The 14,668-nt window shown below is 41.4% G+C and overlaps 1 protein-coding gene across 2 annotated transcripts in view; it reads left to right on the forward strand.

The window, feature by feature from the left end:
- The window catches only part of AP1AR (adaptor related protein complex 1 associated regulatory protein), a 74,099-nt gene that overhangs the window by 53,920 nt on the left and 5,511 nt on the right, over window positions 1–14,668 (forward strand). For both annotated transcript variants that reach the window (XM_025206364.1, XM_025206365.1), the window contains 7 exons: window positions 2,464–2,490; window positions 4,336–4,361; window positions 6,328–6,424; window positions 7,078–7,176; window positions 10,493–10,554; window positions 11,136–11,209; window positions 12,131–12,259. In XM_025206364.1, the coding sequence (XP_025062149.1) occupies window positions 2,464–2,490; window positions 4,336–4,361; window positions 6,328–6,424; window positions 7,078–7,176; window positions 10,493–10,554; window positions 11,136–11,209; window positions 12,131–12,259 (514 nt within the window). The remainder of the gene's footprint in view (window positions 1–2,463; window positions 2,491–4,335; window positions 4,362–6,327; window positions 6,425–7,077; window positions 7,177–10,492; window positions 10,555–11,135; window positions 11,210–12,130; window positions 12,260–14,668) is intronic.

Genomic DNA, 14,668 nt, shown 5'->3' on the forward strand with positions numbered 1-14,668 from the left:
GCAGCTGCACATAGTGAAGAAGCACCAGTCACCAGCCAGGACACTGCCACCATCAGCTGGCACCCTCCACATGTGCTGCCTCCACCACAGCACATGCATGACCACACCCTTCTGCTGGACAGACTGGTCACAGTGGCAAGGGAGCGGCTCATGGATTCATGGGCTTGGCAAGCCTAGGACCTGGAGCAAGAGAGGGACCAGGAGGTCCTCACCTTCCAGGACAGGCTCCTTGCCTCCTACTACCTACTTATCGCTGTACTTCTACCCCACTGATCCCCTCTCCCCCCACCCCCTTACAGTTCAGAAAGGACATTGTACATAGTCACACAGAAAGCAGGACCTTTATTGTTGATGCATGATGAGGTTAGGGAAGGATGCGTTGCTGGCAGGGAGGCAGTGTGCTGTTGGGGAAGAAGGGGATCTGTGTTGCAGGGGGTGTGGGTGTGTTATTGTGGTGGATGAAAATAAAGTTTGGTGTTGGTTACAAACTGCCCGTAGTATGCGTGGTTTTTGGAGTTGCCCTGTGGACCTGGGGTTCATGGGTGGCTCCTCAGGTGCCCTACTGCAGGGGGTGGAGGAGGTGGTCCTCAAGCATCTTGTGGACACAGTGCCCTGTCTGCCACTACCAGAGGAAGGGTAGGGAGCGTCCATGGCACACTGGCCACAGGCTCCTAAGACAGCATCTCCAGCCAGGCTGCGTCTGCCCCTGCCAGAGCCCCCTAGTATCCGGGCAACTGCAGCTCCTTCTGACTGCTGCAGGGGGACAGCAGGAAAGGAGCAGGCCTGGATCTGCCTACCCCCATTGGGAGCAAATCTGTGCCTGTTAGGGTGCAGGTATAGACGCGTTCTTAGGGCAAGTTTACTGCATCTTATTTTATTACTCAGTAAGCTTAAGGCACGTTAATAGCACATGTAGATGTGCCCATAGCATTAAGAAAATAAGTTATAAGGAGGGATCCTGGTTTTCTCTGTTTAAAAATCTCAACCTCTCATTAACGCCCCCAAAATCCGCAATTAAAATGAAATGCTGTATATAGGCATCAGTTTAACACAATGTTTTATCGATATATTTGCAATTTGGAAGCCTACCAGTGCCTCAATCACTAAAATAAAATAAATTATAAGTGCCTGTAAGTTTTGGCATTTGATTTTTGGGGTTTTTTATCATGGAAAATCAGAGCTCCTCTTACCCGCTTTGCTCACGAGGATGCAGGTCAAGGCCCAGGCCCCTCGCTCCCCACCCACAGCCTCCTCAGCCCTGCCAGAGGAGTCCCCCAGATGCCAGGGACCCAGATCTGTAGGCCCCTGCTGCCACCCACGGGAGGCATCTGCTGTGGCAGAGTGGAGCACAGAGCCCATCTTCCCCCTCCTCCGAGTGCAGCATGGCCAGAGCAGAGCCTGTGCGGATGGGGAGGGGCTGCGGGGTGCTGCATGCTGCAGGCACGAGCACCCTGCCCCGCTGTCCTTTGCCAGGGCCTCCGCAGCCCAGTGGGTGGGACCTGGCATGACAGGGCAGAGTGGGAATGACCAGGGAAGCTTGGTGCCACTGCCAGGAGCCCCACGCCACCATGGTGAGGCGGCCCCTGTCCGCCCGGCAGCAGCAAGGGGCATAATTCCTCACTGCCATCCCCGCTGCTGCCAGGCATGGGCTTGCAGCAGCAAGGAACATCCCCACTCTGCCATGCTGGGCTGTGGAGGCCCTGTGGGGAGGAGGGCAGCAGGACTGGGAGCCTGAGCTCACAGTGGCTAGGCTACCCAGCGCACAAATCTGAGGGGTATGTGCCCCTTATGTCCCCTGGGAGTGCATGCAGTGGTGGGGAGCCAGTTGTCCCATCGTTGTCGTCGTTTCTGCCCCCCACAATGAGTCGCATGCAGCTCTGTCCCACTTCCTGCCAGGGCCCTACAGCCACTCATTCCAGTCCTGGGCCCTAAGCTCCACACACCCTGGTCCAGATGGACTAGCCCCAGCCCTACCCAACTCCCTCCCTATGGGGTCCTCAGTCCCCCCCTCCCCCTGTGAATCGTACCCGAGGGAGCTGCTCTCCAGGCTGCCATATACATGCACAGGGCACCCTCTGCCTGACTGCCCTCCTGCCCCCTCTGGGACTCTGCCAGCCTGCAGGGAGCTCTTTAGCTCTTTGCAAAAGTGACAAATCTGCATGTTTCTCCATTAAAATGAAAAATCTGAGCTTTTCTCAGTTAAAAGGGAAAATCCACATTTTTTTCTGGTTTTTTGCAGGAAACGGAAAACCCAGATCCCTGGTTATTAGGTTTTGTAGGGATGTTGATCAGGCTAAACATAATATCTATTTTCTGCAGTTATTTCGATAATTAAATATTTAGTCTTTGTGTAACATTTCTGCAACATAAACCAAACAAATAAGTATGTTATATTCAAAGAAGTACAGTATATCAGAATGGCCAGGCTTATCAATAAATCTTTTTTTTTTTTTCTCTTTGCAGTTTGAAAATCTAGTGGAAAGTGATGAGGTAAGTATTTCTGTGCTGTATTATAAAACCTAGTTGTAAAACATGTTTTTTATAAATATATGTAGTCCTAAGATCAATATCTCCAACCTAGTTGTAATCAACTCATGCATCGACCTATTTGGAATGGAATTGCTGCTATTTAAACCATTAAGTTTCCTTCCCCAGAATACTAGTACTGTAAATAATATTCTTCTGATTGGGAACAGTTTTTGAGTGGAAGAGGGATAGCAAAGAAAAAGCACAGATTCTTGCAGTCCTTTGGGAGAGGGGAGGAGTTGTGGGTATTTTGAAAGCAAATTATTCAGAAGTGTGTGTGTGTGTGTGTGTGTGTGTGTGTGTGTGTGTGTGTGTGTGTGTGTGTGTGTGTGTCCATAACTAAAAAATAGTTGGTTAACTGAAACATTGTAAGAGCAGTAACATTGTCAATACTGTGTTTATATGGGCAATTTGAGGAATGCTAGTTTGGGCCCTAAGCTATTACAGGCTCTAATTTGAACTTTTATAGAAGCTTTGGAGGTTGTACTGAACCCCTTCTAGTAGCACGTGCCTTAGAATTGCTCTCTTGTGCCCTGAACTTCATTTCTTAAGCCAAATGCAAGGAGGTAGTTCGCTGATTATACAGTTCATTAGTTTCTTATTGATTCTATATCTGCAGTCGTATGGGAAAAGGACTTCTGCTGTACAGCTTTTTTTTGTCCAGTTTACATAATTGTATACCTTTTTAAACTTAGCCTAATAAATTCCTAATGAAGATATTCAAATCTAATAGTCCTAAATCTGCCAAAAAGATACTACTGCCTTGACTGGAGCAAATTTCTTTGCTGAGGTATTTGTAGTGTTTAGTTCTACTGCACAGCATCAAAAACAAGAAACAAAGAGCAACAAGCACAAAAGCCGAAAGGAAAATTCTTTCTGATCTAGCTCTTCAGAAGTGTTTAGATAAAGTTCTAATCTATACTTTTCTAGAACAAGACAAGCTAGGAAATTGCAGCCTCCCCTGGGAAGGGATTGCTTAGGTCTCTTCTCCCTTTGTAATGGAGAATTAGATGAACAGATCAGTGATGAAAACCACTGTTCTACAACCTTTTCTCATTTGCGGACCCTTAAGAAATTTCAAATGGAGGTGTGGACCCCTTTGGAAATTTCAGATGGAGGTGCGGACCTCTTTTAATTGCAAGTGTGGGTATTCACATACTTTTGATTGATCATAGTCCTCTTTCGTGGACCACTTGGACATTGTCTTTGGGCCCCCAGGGGTCTGCAGACCACAGGTTGAAAAACACTGATGTAGAAGTATGGAATGGAAAGATGTACCGAAAGGTACTTTGTCTGAATCAGATAGGGGCATGAATTATGTAAGTTGTTTTGCTGAGGAGATAAGGGACAGAATAAATTGACTTACTAGAGCTGTGAGCTATTCGAAAGAATGTCCAAAATAAGCTTTACAAATTCAGTGACAAGCAAGTTCATCCTAATAATGATAGACAGTGTTGTTAATATAATCTTAAAAAAAAAAAATTGTAAAGTTCCCCAGTCCATCAAAGAAAATGAGTGTTTTTCATAAGGACCAAAAACACTCTTGTTCCAGGTGTGGTTCACATCTGGGTAAAACTTGAGTAGCTAAGCAGATGATTGGAATGAGGAGGGTGGAACTTTATTGCAAAGTCCTCAGCGTTCTGGAGGTATTTTCAGTAGCCAGTAATGAAACTCTTTGCATCCATCTACTCCAGTAAAAAGGTCAAATGCACATTGACTTGTTTCTATTTTAAAGATTAATTGGGTAACATGCCTCTTTTAATTACTTGGATTTAAATGTTTAATTTGTATTTATAATTTAAATCATAGGGGGAGAGCCCAGGAAGCAGTCAGAGGTAAGAATTATTTGTCTCAAGTGCTTTTTTCCTGATTAACTTTTCTGTCTCCTCTGTCATGTATGTGAAGGTCTGAGTTTACCTGTCAGAACTAACACTCAGCTGTCTGTTTCAGAAATCTCTATTATATGCTTCTAAATGGGTAATTTTATTAATTTATATTTCTGTTTCTAATAGTTTATTAAATGTAATGCAACATTGGACAATTTAGAATGAAATGACAATATTGCTTTAGTCTGGAACAGGAAAACCATCTAATATCTTGCATTAGTTTTTGATGCTTCCACTTCCTTCATTGAAAGGCTGTGACATTTGTTTTTTTTCAAATGTATTTAACTTTCTTCATTAATAGGTATTGTTTAAAAATGCATTAAATGATTGTGCATAAAAATAGTCTTAAACAGCTAAATTAATATGCCGATAAATAAACCAAAGCTTAATATCTATACAGCAAGACTGCTAGCATGTTTAAAATATAGGTATAAAAATTAAAGTTAATAACTTTCTTCAGTTGTACTAAGGTAAAGCAGTGCAGAAATTCTCTATATTCCACTTCCGTTACCATTTTGTTGTTTGTTTTATCTTGTCTCTCCTTTAAACTTGTATCTTGGAGGTGTAGTTTTGCTGCATGCTAGCAGTGCAAAAGTGATTATGTTTGTAGCATCACTTCTGCCTGCCCTGCACATTTTGCCCAATACTCACCCCGCCAAGTCTCCCTCATGTGCTGTGAGAGCAGGCTGGAAGGAGGAAGCTGCATCCTGCTTCAGCTTCTCCCTGCAGCTTGGACAGGAGCAGCTCTGGGCTGCCCCCATGCCTGTGTCAGCTGGGTGTACACTGGTCCAGGTAGGAGCTGTGGGGAGGAACTGTGCAGGGAACCCAGCTCAGCCAGGGACAACGGCAACAGTGTGCAGATTCTTCCTTCCAGTGTCTGCTCCCTTGCAGAGAGAGAGGGGATCCAGGCTGAGAGGAGGAACTTGACAGCTGCTGATGCTGTCCTGGTCAAACCAGGCTCCCTGTACTGCTGCTTCCCAGAGCTCCCAGGTGAAGCAGTCTGATACTTGATTCTGAGACCACGCTTTGTTTTCCCCTTGTTGAACAAGGGGAAAACCTCATTCTGGAACTGAATAAGTACAGTAATCTGTTTCACACATTCAGTCGTTTGCCAGTTTTAGCTCCACTACTTTAAGGAGTGGGGAGGGAATTTTAGTCTGCCAGTCTACCTGTTGGAGAATGTATTAATTTTATAAATTTAATTTTATAATTTAATTTTATAAATTTCATTTGAACTTTTTTCTAACAAAAGGTGTTTTCGTTGTCTCAACATGCAGGACAAATAGTGATGTTTGAGAGGAAGAGAGGAAACACAAGGCACTTTTACATGTGCTCCAGGAGTTAGGAGGGGGTCAACTCTTCTTAATTAGAGTGGAGAGTCACTCTAATTAAAGTACTGCTGTGTCTTGTGTATCAGCTCCCCAGGCTTAAAAATGGTGGCGGGGATGCTTGAACTAAAGCTCTTCAAACAAGCTTTAGTTCAAGTACTCCTGCTGCCAATTTTATGCACGTGGATGCTGATACACGAGACGCAGGAGGCTGCTGAAGCATGGTAATTGCCACGCTCCAGCAGACTCAATTAATCGAGTCCATTCGATTATTCCATTAATCAAGTCTGCTCTGACATACTAGAATTACAGTGCATCAGAGCAGCCTCCATGCTTGTGTATAGGCACCCACAGTGAATGACTTGCCTTCAGTTCATTGGGGCTTTAAACTGCTTGGATGCGAATTGTACTTTTAGCTTCCTACTATGTTTGGATTAAGAAAACAGTCAAATTAGACCATGAGAAACAAGGCTGTTTGAACAGTTTAGAGACACAAATTAACTGTCATTTATTAGGCTTGTCTCTTGTCTCCAACTACAGTTTACTTAGAGCTAAAGTATGCCACCTTTTTTTCCTCCCTCTTGCAGACCTCTGACTGAGGAAGAAATTGCCAATCTGAGAGAGAGGCATTATGAGTCCATTGCTGAAAAACAAAGAGCAGTTGATGTGAAACTTCAGTCCGAGGTAAATAATTGCAGTGGTTTGTATTACTTGGGTAGTCTAATGATTAAAAATAATGGTCTACTTAAAAAAACTCAAAGAACGTGACCTTTTAATTTGTGGTGAAAATTGCTTTTGCATTATTTTTTCATATGCTTAAGAAAGAAATAGTTTTTATAATGTTCACTTAAATTTTAACAGTTTTTTCCTTGGGAGAGCAGAGTGAGCTGTGTGTGGTGGTCAGGGAGAAAGGAAAAATGTTGTTAATGAAAAACTTAATGTACCCATCTTAATCTGTTGTGGCAACTCACTGAATATGATGTGGGGATTAGGGATCACTTTAGATTAAATCTCTTTATTTAAATGAAATTCAGATGCTTCATGTTTGACATTTTCTACCTTACACTATAGTGTTCTTCATAAAACTTACATATGCATTTAAAACATTGCATTGTTTTCAGAGTGTCCATTTAACAAGTCATTAGTTTTTTTTCTTATAAGCAAATTACAATACTGTAGATAATCAAAGTTTCTGGTGATTGTGTTGTGGTCAGTTTTATTTTTTGTTTGTCTTCATGAGTAACGTTTTCTTTTAATTTAATAAGCTTATGTTTGTATTTATAGGCAGATAGATAGGTTCTGCTTTTGTTAACCCTTATTATTTTGTTTATATACAGTTAGCCTTACAAGAGGAGAAGTTAAGAATAGAAGAAGAGGCTTTATATGCTGCACAGCGTGAAGCAGCCAGGGCAGCAAAGCAGAAAAAGCTTTTGGAGGTGAGGGGAAAAAAACCCCAATATATATCAGAGCTGCTGTTCTGTTTTTGTGTGTACACAGTTTTATTTTCTCAGAAGTTGCATCTGAGAAGAGTTTGGCTGGCAGCAGTGCCTGTTTCCCTGTGTAGTGCCTGCAATCCTAGCATCAAGTATTTTTAGCAGAGTAGCTCCCATTTTGTATAATGCAGCTATGCTTATGAACAGTGATGTTAAATAGCTGGTGCTTATCGCTCTGGGCATTTTCATTAACCTTCACTTAAATTGGGTGTATTCATATATATACTTTTGTTATTCAGAGAGCAGTTGCTGGTTGGTCTTCTAATACTTACTGCTTTTAGTTCTTCATATGGGTACAGTTTTATGAATAGTAACTCTGGGTTAAAAATCCAGCATGCCTTTTTTTTTTTTTAATGGTACACCTCACTGAAGAATGTGATAACATTGTTGAAAGATTGCAAGTATGTAAATGTTTCATCTGATTTTTTTTTCACCATCAGTTTGAACATACTTTAATTTATATGGGGTGATGGGGTCAATTTAAGTGAAATTTGTGGCTGTGGTCACAATATATCCAGGAGAACAGGACTTCTTCCTGAACACTGATGTGTTACTTTTAAGCAATTTTTATCAGTCCATGTATCACCTCAGAAGAAAAGAATCCATGCAGTCACGAGATACCATGGCAGAACAGTTCATCAAATCTTCAGTCTTACAAGTCTAACAACTATAATATTTGGAGTACAATTTATTAGATACTATAAGGCGAGGATGAATTCTAGTTGTCTTCCATTATCACGTGTTCCCATAAATTCCAGGTGTCTTTCTAGTCTACATTTTTTTCTTATCCTGGTACCATGTTGTCTCTTCTTTCTTGATCTTTTAAGACTGACTACACTTCTGGAATTTGTTTTTTGTTTCTGCTCCTTTCTGTGCTTAAAATAGACCTTCTTAAGACTTCTGTAATACATCTTTTATTTTTAATAAAATTACATTCCTTGCAAAGGGACTCCAAATCACATTAATCAATATGAAGTGGAGAGGGATAGGAGGAAGTCAGTTAATCTTTCAAAATATTTCAGGTCACGTAAGAGTGTTGTAACCATGATTGTCCATAAATTATGCGAGAAGCAAGGATTTCATTGGGTGAGATCTATTATTGGATCAACTATGTGGTTGAATGGAAGACATTCTTCCTTAGGTCTGATCACAAGATTTTAAGTGATTTTTATTATCAAAAATTATTTGGTAGCTGCAGCTAGACAAAAGAGTACACAATTTTTTTAAAACTATTCTATAAAGTACATCTTGGGAATATGACCTTAAGTTGTAACATTGACATGATGAACTGGAAATCGGTTCATAATACATACTAATCAGCAGCAAATGTTGGTTTCTGTGTACTTTCTGGCAAACACTGTTCTACTAAATCAACAAACTAGTTTTTAATTGGAAATATAGTATTATGAATCTGATTTGGACACTGTTATTTATCTTAAATATGCCTTAAGTGGATCATTTGATTCTACTAGTAGTCACAGTGGGTGTCTTTACAAGTGCTTCGAAGTGGGCGAGGGAGGGGAGAAGGGGGGATACTCTAATTAGAGTGGCTCTTGGGAGCTACTCTAATTAAAGCACCCACAGTGTTTCATATATTCAGTGTCCTACACTTCCAAATGGCGGTGGGAATGCTTGAACAAGCTTTAGTTATACACCCTGGCCACCATTTTGAAGTATGGGGATGCTGAATTACACATGCTGCTGAGGCTGCTGCAGCAGATTCAATTAATCAAATCTATTTAGAACACGTCGGATCAGGTGTCGGGCGCGTGTATAGGTGGCCCCTGTGACAAAAATTGTTTAACTAGGCGTTATATAAGCAAAACGATGTCCTGAGACTTATCAGTTTGCTGCTTTTCTTGATGTTTGTGCTGGATCCACATAAAGAGAACTTCAAAGAATTTGTGAGAAGCTACTTTAACAAATTTAAAGATGGATCTATTGCTATAGCTACACCAGTAGCTAATATCAAAGTTGACTTCATTAGGTCACTGGCAGTGTTATCCTTTCCTTTCCTCCCTCCAAACCAAATTCTGCACCCAAATAACATCATGGAATTGTGGCAAAGGAAGGCATTCCATAACTTTCCAATTCATCAGAAAATTGTCTAGTTATGCAGCAGTGTTCGCTAAGTGTTGTAGGAACTCTGCTAAAAGAAGAAGTTATAACTTATAATCGTGTTAAGTAATATATTTTCATAGATGTATTCAGCCAACCAGAAAGAATCCTACTGGTCATGTTAGAGTGAGTGCTTACATAAATCTTTCGTTTTACATATTTCCACTATCCCCACTTTTCTTTGCTCTTCTCTTTATTATACATCTGCGTAAATATGCAAACTGTGTGTGTCTGTGTAATCAAATCCTAATTTCACTTTTAGCTTTTTTTAAATAATCTTATTATGGGAGAAACAGTTTACCTTTAAAATATATTACCAGATTTTTTTGTCCAAGAGGTCTGAGGAAGAAAATGCCAGGCAACTTAAAACATCAAGAAGGAGTTAAACCTGCTTCTTGGGGCTGAAAAAGGGATTATTTTATTAGACTGTCTGTCCCTTTTTTTTTCAAACCCTCCTTGCATAATCGTATATAATGAAGGCTGTAAACTGCAGAATTTAAACAAATCAATAAGCTTTGACCACAACAAAATAAAGCTTCTGCTCATATAAATCAAACACTTGCAATGTGTCAGTATTCCTTTGTGCTGAAGTAAAATAGCATGTAAGGAAATATATTTTTCTCTTTTTAGAAGTAGATTTCATTAGTATGTCAGCTTCGGTGTTACCTATTGACCACATTCTAAGGACAGAATAAACCAAACAGATCTTCAAATCTCAGCTCCTTCTAGAAAACCTTACTGGCTGTGCTGAGGATACAATAAACAGAAGGAATAAAAGTAGTTTGTGAGCAGGCTGCATCTCATGATCAAATTTGCACACAAAATGTGCTAGAAGGCTCTTGCCTTTTCCATTAAGATGTGGAATTGTTACAAAGACTGCCTCTGGGATAAGGAAGAAAAGAGTTGCTTGTATCCATTACATACTTGTGACTTTTTCAATCAGATGCTTACTTAGGTAAAGTTTTATAATGATTACCCTAAATTAGGGGAGCTGGTATAAAATTTTAGGCCTTCTAACTAGGAGGTGGTAGATTCTAAGGAAAAAGCAACTTGTCATGGTATGACATTTAAAAATAATGTTAAGTCTGTTTCATTCTTGAAAACTTGCTGATAGATGGCAATGTACACTTTTTTTTGGTAGCATCATAGACTACAAAGGATAATGCAGAGAAGCCAAGTGAGTAATAATGGAGAATATCAAAGGTAAGACATGAAACAAAGTTGTTTTTTTTTAATTGTTAGGGAATAATAAAGTGTTTTCAGCAGCCCTCTTATATAGCCCGTACACTTTTTTTTTTAGCAAGGGGGGGAAATAGTCATCCATGTATCTATGTTGTACTGCATTTCACTGGGGTTACTAAAATTGTGCAAACAAAACTCCATCCCACTTCAAAGTACCTAAATTATCCCCCTCCCCCAGTGTGGTGTTCTTAATGACTTAAATTGTACATTTGTGTCGTAACTATAGATTAGTCAAGTGTAAAATAAATGAATTAGGAAGGCATTTGCCCGTCTTAGAAGACAGAGATGCAGACTTGGAATAGTGGGAGTGAAAATGATGTTTATATAAACATGATAGTTTTACATAAGCTCATTTTTTCTTCCATCAACTTTATAATTAAGTATTTAGGTAGGGCCACAATCAGGTGCCGGGTGAGGACTCACTAAAAGATGACCATTCACAGAGACTTAAAAATGATAACCCTAGATACATTCTGAAGAACTGTAAATGCCACACATTATCCAGAGGAGTTAGTGATGCTAATAATGTATTGTTTTTACAGCTCAGTGGCAGAGGAGGATTTTGATTCTTATTTGAGAAATACAAAGTTCCAATATGAAGCATTTCGTAGTAGTAGTAAGTCTCTTGTTGCTTTTTTTGGTGTTGTTGTTAATTGTTTGCTAAATATCTTGAGGGAGCAGACTGAATGACTATCATTCTCCAAGGAGAAGTTTTACTTTGCCCTGTTTTTTATCTATACTTTCTGAATAAGACCAGGTAGGACTGTGTATCCTTGCCTTTTTTTTTTTTTTAAGCTTTTGAGGCATCTCTAGGTACGTCTCTTGTGCATCACAGGCAGATGTTCAGACTGTATCCAGCATTCAGGCAGAAGTTCCTTCTGGTAAAATAAAGTGTATATGAATTTGATGTGTTGTAAGAAAAGTTGCTTTATATCAGGGCGGGCAATTATTTTGGGCAGAGGGCCACTTACTGAGTTTCAGCAAGCCATCGAGGGCTGCATGAGAGGCAGCCCAGGGCAGATTAATATTAATTTTCTAAATTTTTTAGGGGCCCTGCAGGCCGGATAGAATGGCCTGGCGGGCCGCATCCGGCCCCCGGGCCACATTTTGCCCACCCCTGCTTTATATGCATGGCACACTTAAGTGAATTAGAATTGATCATTGATAATGCTTAGATTTTAACTTGTATGTTGTTACATTGTCTATTTAAATCACCGTATACTTCTAAATAGTGGCAGTGGAGGGGAAAACGGGGAACCGAGTAAGTATGGGGTCGGCAGCAGCTCTGGGCCTGGGTAGGCACTAAAGTCAGAGCTTCAGCATCCACCTGCCCCCCCCCACCCTCTGCCTTCTACTTGAATGCAGGATAAAGAGCTTCTTTCCCCATGTTAAATGGGGTTCGGAGGGAGGGACCCTTGTCTTGGGTTCTAGTAAATACAGTAGATCTTGAGTAAAAGTCACTGTCAAAGTGGTAGCTCTTCCTGTTAAATCTTGAAGCCAAGAACATGTGTGTGTTAAATATACATTTTTGATGTAGGACTTTCATCTGATGCTACTGTTCTGACCCCAAACACGGAGAGCAGCTGTGATTTAATGACCAAAACAAAATCAACAAGTGGAAATGATGACAGCACTTCACTAGACCTAGAATGGGAAGATGAAGAAGGTATTTATTCTTTCACATAGTTTGTCATGCTAGCCTTATACTGGTCAAAAGTACTAACCCATGAACTGGCATTACATTTAGTTTTCCTTGATATGTTCAATGGAAAGAAGTGGTTTAACCCTTTGAAAACATGCTTTATTAAATGTTTGCCTGTGTTCTGATTACTGCAGTGTTGATATTGTTCAGAAAGCGTAGCTTGGAAATACTAGCTAATTAATAAACTTGGCCATACATCTAATAGGAACATGCAAATTTCCTGAAAAATCTAAGGAAATTAATTTTTTTTGTTTTTTAGCATTCCACACTACCAGACCTACTAGTAAACCTACAACAAAATGAATTGTAAAGAAATGCTGCCCCCTTGTGAATTATCAAGCAGCAGGAACAAGCTACTACTCTTCCTTCTGTTGTTTCACTATTTAAAAGTAAAACTAGTTGGAAATTTTTCATTGAAATGGTTTTATCAAAAGAAACTGATTTCAGTGAAAAGCTATCACTTCAACAAAATGTGTTAGCTTGAATGAAACTTTTATCAGGCATATTTTTCAGGACTTAACCTGAGTTAGTACGCATACCAATGCACAATAATAGCATTTTCTCTTGCCCCTTCCTGTTAAAGCTGTGTTAATTTTTGTATAAATAAATTATCATTGGGAGAGAGACAGATACTAGCTCTCTCTTTAAAGCTAGTGGTCACTTGGGACATGGGAGAACCCAGGGCCAAGTCTCTTGTAAACAGACAGGATTTGAACTTGAATTGTCTACGTTGCTGAATTAGTGCCACAATCTCTTGGCTGCTTGGATATTCTTATTTTTCTCTCTCCTCCTACTTTCCACAAACGATTCTGAAACAAAGGGAAAAGTAATGTTGAACATTAGTGTTTTATGAAATACTGGTTGTTTTCCAGACACCTCTAAAATGTAGGTAGAACTTTTTTTTTTTTTCAAAGAAGAAAGCTGGCAATAGCAATGAAACTACTGGTAAATGCTTTGAAAATGAAGCAAGCTAGACAGTGTGGGGGCTGCTAAAACCACAGCACTGACAACATGGTATACTTAATCAGTGGTGTTTAATTAGCTGTCAGTGCTATGGCAGCCCTGAAACTGACTAGTTCCCACTATTTTCAGGGCTTCTGCTAGCCCTCTGAAAACTGTTTTTTCTCTCACCATTTCTATTGCAGTTAACAGTTGTCCCCAGGGGGTGGCGTACAGTTATATTAAAGGGTTGATGGTAAGACTGAAAGACAGATCTATGGTTTTCAGGGCAGCAGGGCATGGAGCCTGAGCCTGAAGAGGAAAGCCCCAACCTGTTCCCACCCCCCACCACAGGCTCTGCTCTGGCTGCGCCGCCAGTGGGGGAGGGCTCTGCTGTAGCAGCCGCCACCTCCCACAGGAGGCAGCAAGGATTTGGGCACAGCTGCAGGGGGCTGCAGATCTGGGTCCCTGTAGCCCTGGCAGCTGGGGGCCCCATCCAGCAGGGCTCGGAGGGAGCATATGGGGTGGGGGGGAGCAGTGAGGGGCCTGGACCTGTATCATGGTGCGCAAAGCGGGCAGGGGAAGCTCAGATTTTCCATAATAAAAAAACCCAAAATCAAATGCCAAAATTTATAGGTATTTAGAATTTATTTTATTATAGTGATTGACGCACTGGTAGGCTTCCAAATTGCTTTAAAATTTCAAATATATCAATAAAACAATGTGTTAAATGGATATAGATATATAGATCCCTCTGCCTGTGTGTGTGTGTGTGTGTGTGTGTGTGTGTGTGTGTGTGGAGAGAGAGATGGACAGATAGGTCTCTAGATAGATAGATAGATATCTATAGATATATAAAAAAAAAAAATGAAAGATCTCTCTGTAGATATCTCTCTCTCTCGTGTGTGTGTGTGTGTGTGTGTGTGTGTGTGTGTGTGTGTGTGTGTGTGTATAAAAAGTTATAAAAGCCTTAATCTGCCTGTCCATAATGCTTTATTAGCACTCTGATTGGCTGACAAATAGCCAATCAGTGCAAAGAAGCATTTGGACAGGTAGCAATGCACTGCCATGATGTGGGGGTGGGGGGTAAGGCCATCTGTTGCCCCCCACTCTGCTCCCTGCAGGTGGTGACGATGGAGTGGGGGGGCCAGCCACCGGAGCTGGCCTCACACCCCTTATTGCTTGAAGCGGCCCAGGGGGAGAGTGAGGTCAGGACGCTGCAGAGGGGCGAGGCCACTGGCGCTGGCCTCGACCTGCCCCTCCCCCCTTCCATCATCGCCACCTGCATGATTGACCTGGTGGCAGAGGGGGGGAAGAGCAGGACCCCCTTGAGCAGGCCCCCCTCCCCTCCCCTGCATTGGCCCCAAGCCTGCTCCCAACCCCTGCTGCTGCCAGGTTGGCCCGGGTCCGCTGCTCCTGGCCCCAGCCGCCTGG

This window comes from Alligator sinensis, unplaced genomic scaffold (genome assembly GCF_000455745.1).
Source record: "Alligator sinensis unplaced genomic scaffold, ASM45574v1 scaffold861_1, whole genome shotgun sequence".
Lineage (NCBI taxonomy): Eukaryota > Metazoa > Chordata > Crocodylia > Alligatoridae > Alligator > Alligator sinensis.